Source organism: Epinephelus moara, chromosome 21 (assembly GCF_006386435.1).
Source record: "Epinephelus moara isolate mb chromosome 21, YSFRI_EMoa_1.0, whole genome shotgun sequence".
Lineage (NCBI taxonomy): Eukaryota > Metazoa > Chordata > Actinopteri > Perciformes > Serranidae > Epinephelus > Epinephelus moara.
In genome coordinates this window covers 231,858-242,052 of record NC_065526.1, presented here as the reverse complement: position 1 = coordinate 242,052, position 10,195 = coordinate 231,858, and the positions used below count along the sequence as shown (strand labels likewise).

At 48.7% G+C, this 10,195-nt stretch overlaps 2 protein-coding genes across 3 annotated transcripts in view; one reads left to right on the top strand and one right to left on the bottom strand.

The window, feature by feature from the left end:
• Positions 1-741, top strand: part of impa1 (inositol monophosphatase 1) — a 9,715-nt gene extending 8,974 nt beyond the window's left edge. The window contains exons 6-7 of the mRNA XM_050032667.1: positions 242-393; positions 471-741. Of these exons, the coding sequence (XP_049888624.1) occupies positions 242-393; positions 471-601 (283 nt within the window). The 3' untranslated portion in view covers positions 602-741. The remainder of the gene's footprint in view (positions 1-241; positions 394-470) is intronic.
• An 88-nt stretch (positions 742-829) lies between these two features.
• LOC126382662 (E3 ubiquitin-protein ligase RNF31-like) lies at positions 830-10,188 on the bottom strand. Of its 2 annotated transcripts, XM_050032664.1 has the most exons (9): positions 8,424-10,188; positions 8,087-8,176; positions 7,897-8,011; positions 4,117-4,235; positions 3,078-3,191; positions 2,937-3,003; positions 2,770-2,863; positions 2,381-2,549; positions 830-1,519 (listed from the first exon to the last, which is right to left on the bottom strand). In XM_050032664.1, exons 1-9 carry the CDS (start codon positions 8,448-8,450, stop codon positions 1,451-1,453), a joined length of 864 nt encoding a protein of 287 aa, XP_049888621.1. In that variant the 5' UTR covers positions 8,451-10,188; the 3' UTR covers positions 830-1,450. The 2 variants fall into 2 exon arrangements, with proteins under 2 accessions (XP_049888621.1, XP_049888623.1); XM_050032666.1 differs by lacking the exon at positions 8,087-8,176 and having other exon boundaries at positions 7,897-8,051.
• Between the last annotated feature and the right edge of the window lie 7 nt (positions 10,189-10,195).

The following is a 10,195-nucleotide window of genomic DNA, read 5'->3' as shown; positions in this document are numbered from 1 at the left end:
TTTTCGCGATATTTGTTTTAACTTACGGGTTTGAGAGTTATACCAAGGAGCGAACTTTCTTTGCTTTTTTAACTTCTTTTTAAGAGGAGCTACAGAGTCGAGTGTTGTTCGCAGCGAGCCTACGGCGCTATCGACAAAAAGACTCTCAGTGATAATACTCTCAGTAATAATACTCTCAGTACTCAGTAGTACTCCTGTTGTGGTGTACTTTGTATATTTTTACTCTGGCGGTGTGTTTCAGGGTGCGCGGCGCAGGAACTGCAGCCATCAACATGTGTCTGGTGGCGTCTGGTTGTGTTGAGGCGTATTATGAGATGGGGATCCATGTTTGGGACGTCGCCGCCAGCTCACTGATTGTGTCGGAGGCTGGAGGAGTCCTGATGGATGTGGAGGGTAAAGACACTCAGACGGACTCTGTTTCTGCTGATGACTCAGATGGACGAACTAACTGTGAGACGTTCTGTCTTCAGGAGGAGACGTGGACCTGATGTCCAGAAGAATCCTCGCTGCCAACAAGAGAACCATCGCCGAGAGGCTCGTCAAAGAGATCAACCACTTCAGTCCGCCCAGAGACGACGCTCCGCTGCCGCTCAAACAGTAACGACAACACCCCACCAACGGCGCTCCAACGCCGCCACTCACACAGTGAAGATGATGCTTCGCCGCTGCAGTTCACTGAGGATCTAGCGACAGACTGATGTTACAGATGTTCAGTTTGATGAATAAAGGTTGTCAAGAAAACTGTCTGATGTCGTACCTGGACGTCATGTTGTGTCTGTTACTGTGGGAACAAAGTGTTACCTGAAGACAACAGGTGTTCTCACCAGATGATGTCATTTGTTTTTATTCAAACAGTTAAAGTGCAGAAAAAAGTTAAGTTCAGAGGAGTCGTCACACCTGCGTCATTCACCTGCATCAACACTGCTATCACAGGCTAACAGGTGCTAGTCCTGCTATCATATGCTAATACATGCTAACAAGTGCTAACACTGCTAACATATACTAACACTATGATGTGTTAGTCCTGCTCACACATGCTAATACATGCTAACAAGCGCTAACACTAACAAACACAAGAGGATAAACACTGAGCAGAGCCTTGTTAGCATCGTTAGCTTATCAGAATGCTGTCATTAAGGTGAACTTCAGGCCTGAGCTCTGATTGGCTGCTCGCTCTTCCTTTGGTCCCTTGGTTTGTATGGCTACGTTTCCATGACAACTACTGAGACAATCAGTCACTGGGATGGAGACACATGAGGACCACCCTTCACCTGGTGCGACATCACTACAGGGGGCGTGGCCAGAAGTACACTTTGCCTTCAGAACTCCATTTACATTAACGTTAGTGATAACTGCGCTGACACAGAACCCTCTGATTAGCTGACATGTTAGGAGTGGGCAGAGTCAGCCAGCAGGTGAGGAGGCGGAGTTCCAGGAGCCGCAGCAGAGGTCAGAGGTCGTCGTTGAGTTTGAGTAGAAAGCTCGGCGGCTTCCTGAGAGGAACACTGTTGGTCAAAGTCTGAGGAGACAGAGACAGAATGCTGCTCTGTGATTGGCTGACAAAAACGACAATCTGATCATGTCCAAATTTCACACACTCAGGTGTGTGACAATCAGTGGAACTTTACCTTTACCTTTCCTGTCGTCAATAAATGTTAAAAAACTGTGAGTTCATGATGTCAGAAAACATGTTATTTCTTTGATGACATCTGATGATCTCACAGGTAAACTGATGATGTCACAGTACCACTAGTAAGATGGTAGGAAAGATAGGAAGCTGTGCAAGATTACGCAGCGACACGTCATGACACGCCTCTTTGAGACGGTTCTAACAGTAGCGGTCTCGTACGAACTCAGAGGACTACGAGTTTCAAAAGACTGACAAAAGCAAAGATGGCTGCGCCCTATATTTACCATAAGTGGCTCTGCTCGTTACTATTATTTTTACTGTTTAGCACATTTGAGTCTTCATGTGAATGACTCGTACACATTATAACGCCTTATGGGAATGCTTTATGATGTGTTGTTGTGCGTGGAATGTCGTGTATGTGTTGTTTATCCATTGGTGTTGGTGAAAGTAGCTAGCAGTGATGCTAATAATAAAGGCTCCGCTACTGCAATAGTGACAACTGCTTTCTTGGAGGCATCCATCTTTGTTTACGTTAAGGTCGTAAATGGTACAAACGCAAATGAGGACACATACCGCCAATTTAGACAGGTAGTAACGAAATCATCTTGAGTCTCACCGCTCATAGCAACGTAAATGGATCACAGCATAACTGATGATGTCACAGGTAAACTAACTGATGTCACAGGTAATCTGATGATGTCACTGGTAATCCGTATGTATGATGATGATGATGATGATGATGTCACTGACCAGGCGGAGGCGGTGTGTGTACAGTGGCTCTGGTTCCTCTGGTTTCCTGGTCGGCGTGGCGACGTTCCAACGCTGCAGCTCTGCCATCATCTCTGCCGGGCTGAAGACGACCGCTGGGTCGGCACAGCAACGGTTGATCAGCTCCACCAAACGCTCCTTATAATGCATCCTGTGGGACAAGTTACTGGGTCAGAGTGGGAAGGGTTACTGGGTCAGAGTGGGAGGAGTTACTGGGTCAGAGTGGGAGGGGTTACTGGGGTCAGAGTGGGAGGGGTTACTAGGTCAGAGTGGGAGGGGTTACTGGGTCAGAGTGGGAGGAGTTACTGGGTCAGAGTGGGAGGGGTTACTGGGGTCAGAGTGGGAGGGGTTAATGGGAGCTGTGGGCTTACTGGCAGTATCCTCTGTGCTCAGGTAGCGCTGGTCGTCCGCACGGCTCCTCCCGCCTGCCGCCGTCGTCTCTGAGCTCCAAAACCAAACACAGTCCTACAAATAAACAGACAGGTCAACGACACGGGGACGGACAGAACTCCACCAAGTGAGTGCAAAGAGACCTCACCTGTCTGACTGCTGCCAGCAGAGCTGTTATTGGCTGGTTCCAACCAGGTGGGAGACACTCTGTAATACTGAGACAGGACACACCTGATCAGACCTGTCCTCACCTGCACACACCTGAGCTCTCAGGGTCAACCTGTCTCACCTGTAGCAGCAGGTGTAGGCGGGGCACGCTCCAGTCTCTCAGGTGGTACAGACAGTCTCTGGGGTGATGGGCGTGAAGTCCTTTGGTTCCACAGTCAGCAGAGAACCTGCATGCCTGGGGACAACAGAGGACATCAGAGGACAACAGAGGACATCTGAGGACGTCAGAGAAGACCAGAAGCAGTGACTGAGGGACAGTTAGCTGTATTATTTGTCTCACAGACGTCCTGTGGGACGGAGTTATGGGGACACTCATGTCCATTGAAGGGCTGGGGTCGATCAGAACATTATGGTTTCTTTATGGTTCTACCCAGATCATTATATTCGTCCATAAAAGACTTAACGTGTCCAATCGTGTCCTCTCTGGTATCATCATCTGTCTCTAACCTAATCTAATCATCTGTCAGGAGACAATTCACCAGGAGACAGAAGTCCAACATGAATCTGGGAGACATAACATCAGGGACAACAACATGTTTCATATCATAATTTAAAGGAAGAGTACGTCCTGAACGGTTCCTCCGTTATGTCTCACCAACAGATATGTTCCATCATAAACTCTTAGAACCACAGAGGGACATCAGCAGGGACGCCCGTCCACACTGGAGGAGGATCATCTGAACCAGGAACTGCTGAGTCACTTCCTGTTTTAACTCAACACCTCCATCATACTGCTGCTGTTCTCAAGGTTCTAGTCTGTCAAAGAACTTAGAGCTCAATTCTGTGGTTCCTGATTAAAACAGTAATTATGGGAACAAGCCTATTTGTCCCGTTAAGAGCTGACTTCCTCTGTCTGCCCCCGAGAATGACAAAACCACCACAGGAACACAGACTGCAGAACGTCTTCATGATCAGACCCCACAAAATGTCACTCAGCAAAGAGAAGGAGGGCACAGTAGAACCTGAGAGTCGATGTCAGTAGAACGTGATAGTACAATGTGACAGAAGAATCTGACAGTAGAACGCAACAGTTGATGACAGTAGAATGTGACAGTAGAACGTAACAGTAGATGACAGTAGAACCTGACAGTAGAACTCACAGATCCAGGACTGAAGGGCTGACTGCAGCCTCCACAGAACTGATGCTGACACTGACTGCAGGTAAAGTGAAGACAGCCACCTTTGGACAGACTGAAGACAAACTGACAGTTTGGACACTCTGAGGACAAACACAGTAGAGTCAGATAATAGAACCCATTAGAACACTTTACAGAGAATAACACACCAAACACACAACATCCTAAGTACAGAGACATGAGTTACTAGTAACCAGAACTGATCAGACCCTCAGCAGATGAGAACTACAAGGGTTCCTCTGGAGGACCTGGTGTGAGAGGGACCTGGTGTCAGGAGGACCTGGTGTGAGAGGGACCTGGTGTCAGGAGGAGCTGGTGTTAGGGGGACCTGGTGTCAGGGGGACCTGGTGTCAGTGGGACCTGGTGTCAGGAGGACCTGGTGTGAGAGGGACCTGGTGTGAGAGGGACCTGGTGTCAGGAGGAGCTGGTGTGAGAGGGACCTGGTGTCAGGAGGACCTGGTGTGAGAGGGACCTGGTGTCAGGGGGACCTGGTGTCAGGAGGACCTGGTGTCAGGGGGAGCTGGTGTCAGGCGGGGCTGGTGTCAGGGGGAGCTGGTGTCAGGAGGACCTGGTGTCAGGAGGACCTGGTGTCACGTGGACGACCTGGTGTTAGGGGGAGCTGGTGTTAGGGGGAGCTGGTGTCAGGGGGAGCTAGTGTCAGGAGGACCTGGTGTCAGGAGGACCTGGTGTCAGGAGGTCCTGGTGTCAGGAGGATCTGGTGTCAGGGGGTGCTGGTGTCAGGAGGACCTGGTGTCAGGGGGAGCTGGTGTCAGGCGGGGCTGGTGTCAGGGGGAGCTGGTGGTCCTGGTCCCCCTTACACCAGGTCCCCCTAACACCAAGACCTTCATCTGGGTCCACACACAGGGTATCTGCAGGTTTCAGTAAGTTAAATTTAAGACTTTTTAATGCCACCTTGAATGGAATTTAAGACCGAAAAAACTGTAAATATAAGCGATGGTTGGGGGATCCCGCTGTACTATAACCAGTGCTTAATTTGTAAAATTAGAAGTGGGGGAACACTTTTTTAAGCGGCACCAGAGCCGCTTCACTGCGTAACTCCGAAAGGAATGGTTGTGACATCTAGTGTTGTCACGGTACCAAAATTGGGACCCACGGTATGATACCAGTGAAAGTATCACGGTTCTGAGTAGTATCATGATACCACAGCAAAAATGAGGCAGATGTGCCTTTTGTCATTTATAAAAAGATAAATCACTTTTCTATAATACATCAATGATATTTCAATGGAATAAATTACTTACTGACTTATTCATAGAAAAACAGCATCAATAAGTGATTAACATAGGGGGGGATCAAAATAAAATAAATAAATAAAATAAAAAATCAACCAGCCACCCTCCTCCCCTGACAAGTAAAGAACAGTCCCTAAAGTGCGGTTGAGGTTTGTGGACCGTTACCTGTCACAGAGAGAAATGTGAACGGCAGTCATGACGCCAACAAAAGAGGAAATTAGGCTACTGGACCTGGAGTCGGACTTCTCTGTCGCCGCCGGTAAGCCGTTATTTTGCGCCGCAGAGCCTCCGTAGGCTATTTGACCACCGTATTCCTGTCTGTGACCCCCGTTCAACCCACAACCTGCATGATTCGCCTTTCGTTTCTGCTGCTGGTTGAAATCTGGGGAACTGCCCATTGGTCCGACCATATTAAACTCATTGTTCCGAAGTCCGTTCCGAAATCATCATGATGCCCTGTGGTTAAGGTCTGGTTAGGTTTAGGCACAAAAACCACTTGGTTAGGGTCAGGAAAAGATCATGGTGTGGGTTAAAATGAAAAAGAAAATGACAAACTCATAAGCTGTGAGCCTGCTCCGCCTCAAGCCGGTCGCGGCGCACCATACGCCCGCCGCGAGCCGTTCAGCACCGCGGACAGTCGGACTAATGGGATGTCAAACCAATGACATGGACCCGAAATCTGTACTCACACTGCGTGCTGAATGATTTATTTTGCTGGCACAAAACTATTTTTAGTCGCAAATGCGAGTAAAATGCTCGCACGTAGAGCTCTGTCGAAAACAAATCACTGCTGACAAGTAAAAAGTCATAAATAATAACTTTCACTGCTCAAAGATACTCACATGTCTGGAAAACAAACCACTACAGCAGCATATTGAGCGCCAGGTGGCCAGCGCGCGCCATTAAGCCCTTTTCACACAGAGCGCGCAAAGTGCAGACCTCCGCCGACGAACCCATTCATTGTGTATGTGCTACCACCAGCGTGCGGCGTTATTGGACGGCGCATGGATACTCACAGAAAAGTGCCGCGAGAATAAAAAAAAGAAAAGAAATAAAGTCAGATTAAATATTCCTTCCGCAACAATTTTAAGACCTTTGAGTAATGAATTTAAGACCAATCTGAGACATTTCTAATGAATTTAAGACATTTTCAGGCCTTAACTTTTAGATACATGAATTTAAGACTTTTTAAGACTTTTCAAGGATCCGCGGATACCCTGACACAGCACCAGGTCCCCCTAACACCAGGTCCTCCTAACACCAAGACCTTCATCTGGGTCCACACGGCACCAGGTCCCCCTAAAACCAGGTCCTCCTGACACAAAGTCACCCTAACATCAGGACCTTCAAATTGTTCCCCCTAACACCAGGTCCTCCTGTCACAAAGTCACCCTAACATCAGGACCTTCAAATTGTTCCCTCTAACACCAGGTCCTCCTAACACCTTCATCTGGATCCACACAGCACCAGGCCCCCCTAACACCAGGTCCTCCTAACACCAGGTCCTCCTAACACCAGGTTGTCATAACACCAGGTCCCTCAAACACCACGTCCCCTAACTCCAAGACCTTCATCTGGGTCCACACAGCACCAGGTCCCCCTAAAACCAGGTCCTCCTGACACAAGGTCCCCCTAACATCAGGACCTTCAAATTGTTCCCCCTAACACCAGGTCCTCCTGACACAAGGTCCCCCTAACATCAGGACCTTCAAATTGTTCCCTCTAACACCAGGACCTCCAAACACCAGGTCCTCCTGACACCACGTCCCCCTAAAGCCTAGTTCACGTTACACGACTTTCACCTGCGATTTTGACGTCGCAGAGGATCTTGACAGCCACCTTGGGTCGGAGGTGAGTCGGCAGATACTCTGCCAAGATGAGTCCTCATGTGTGAACAAGCCTACGATCAAGTTGCCCCCTCGTCTGTGACTGGATATCTGGCATGCTAGAAAACTGGAGAAGTGTGACACGACTGACAAAGAGCATCAGCCAATGAGAGGCAGGATACGTCCCACGTCAGCACGCAGGAGGACGGAAGAAATGTGAGGACAAACCGCAGGGTTGCCAGGTCCGCTTATTAGCCGAGACTTTGGGCTTGTTTCTAAAGTGGAGTTACTTATTTGGGCTTGCTCTCTAAACGTCACCTTCCTCTACATATATCCATCTAGTAAGTTATTTAAACGCATGATAGTCGCTTCTTTTGGGCTTGTTTCCATCCCACGATCTGGCAACACTGACAAGCCAGCCGGCAAGCAACAACCACAATGGCGGCATCCACAGGATCACGGGGAGCGGGATGTGTTTAGACCCAGGATAATAAAGAATATCCATGCCTTCACGATGTGTCGTCTCCAAGTTTGGTGACGTGAGGTGCTGGTGTTAAGGGGGACCTGGTGTCAGGGGGACCTGGTGATAGGGGGACCTGGTGTCAGGAGGACCTGGTGCTGTATGGACCCAGATGAAGGTCCTGGTGGTGGTGTGGTGTCTGTACCGATGCTGTTGTAGCTGAGCAGGGTGGTGGTGGTGGAGGTGTGGTGGTCCGGTTGGTTTTGCTGCTGCCAGACTCTGAACTGGTGACAGGAGAGTCCCTGATGTTGGGGAGACCACTGCAGACACAGGACCACATTAGTCTGTGGAGGTTCTGACCTGTGATCAGAGAGACAGGTGTGTGTTGTTCTTACAGGTGATCTGCACTGACAGCAGGTGCTCTTCTTACAGCTGGGACAGTCCATCCTCAACCTGTCGGCCTCATGGAGCATCCCGAAGGAACACTGAAACACAGAGACAGACACTGTGGGGACAGACACTGTGGGGACAGGTGTGGAGACAGACACTGTGGGGACAGACACTGTGGGGACAGACACTGTGGAGACAGACACTGTGGAGACAGGTGTGGAGACAGACACTGTGGGGACAGACACTGTGGGGATAGACAATGTGGAGACAGGTGTGAGGACAGGAGTGGAGACAGGTGTGGTCTTGTCTCAGCAGGACTCTGTCCCCGAGTCTTGTCCTTACATGAGAGCACCAGCGGAAGTTCGGCATTTCCTGCAGAGCTCGATCTCTGAGTTTCCTTTGGAAGAGTTCGTGGATTTCAGGTGGCAGGAAGTGACGAATCTGTAAACAAACAAACAAACAAACAAACAAACAAACAAACAGCTGTGATCAGGGGCCCGTTTCACAAAAGTAGGATTCAGACATCCAGGATAAATGACTGAGCTGGGTTCAACGAATCCAAAACAAGAGCGTCCAGGCTTAATGGGTTGCACAAAGACCAAGCCAGGATGAGCAGACACGGATTCATCAAGCCAGGTGAAACCAATCCTGGATCAGTGCGCGCATGCGGCTTCCTCAAATAGACCCCGCCATCGAGCACAGATTCACTGATTCACCATGGCAACAAGAGCGGCGTACTTTTCCCTGTCGGAGGCAGAAATCCTCATGGAGGTTTACGAAGAGGTAAAGGATCAAATAAAAAAGAAAGGCAACACCGCCGCAGTTATAAAACAACGAGAGAAAGCGTGGCAAAGTATTGCAGACCGCCTGAATGCGTAAGTAGTGCACAAATACACACTCACTGCTTCGCTGAAACCATCACAATTACAATCCAATAGTTAATTAACATCTCCGAAAACGTAGCTGTATGTGTGCTGTATTGTATTGTGTGTGTGTATAGATTAAACATGACTGGGCCAAAACAGACATGGCAGCAAGTCAAGATTAAATACAAGAACATCCTGCAGAATGGTAAGCGCCCTGACTAATACTTAACAATGCACAAGTGTACATTGTACCCAGAAGGTGCCTGCTCACATTGTCTGTACTGTTTTAGCAGTCAAAAAAAAAAAAAAAAAACACAAGCAAGGCACGGGTGGTGGGTCACCATCAGCTGACCTCACCCCAGCAGAGGACATAGCCTTGGCACAAAACAAAGGCAGGCCTGTGTTGGAGGGGATCCATGGGGGGACAGACACAAACATATGTCCCTCCCAAGATGCCACCCGCTTCATACAAGGTACATTCTTCCATCTCTGCATGGGACATAATCACATTTATATCGAATCCATTTGGACTATCTGACTTTGGTTTGCCTTGCAGTTTCTGGCAGCACTGTCACACTGTTGGAGCCACCAACACACATCATGGCTGTGTCAAGAATGTCACTCTATGTATGAGGTTGTGATGATGAGATTTTGTATTGACAGGTGAATTCTCTGGTGTGTTGCTGGGGGCCTTTTTCTCCTCACACCATACATAGACCCTCAGGAAGCACAGCAGGCCTATAATCATGCCCATGCCAGGACAAGGGCCAGGATCGAAATGACCTTTGGCCCCCCTGAAGGCACGCTTTCACTGTCTGAACCACTTAAGGGTCAGCCCTTTAAGGGTATGTGACATCACTATGGCCTGTGCTGTCCTCCACAATGTGGCCTGCCTGAGGAAGGAGAGGGCCCCCAGAGTGCCATCACACATGGACTGGGACAATCCTGCCATCTTCCCTGATGACGACAGTGGTCGGCTGGTCAGGGACCAATATGTGTTCAATTATTTTAGTTAACATGCATGCTTTACCTTTCAGTTAAATATGTCCTGCAGTGGCAGAGGAATATGTGCTTTTTTTAAATTCAATTTAAATTGATTTGGCCTCTTATGTTGTTTGTGCTGTATACTGTGTGTATACAAGCTTGCAGGGAGGCTACTGCATCCATTCATTTGTCTGTTCATTTGTTGTGTATGGATTTGTCCTGCATTTATTTCAGTGTGCAGACATGCGGGGTGTATCATATACA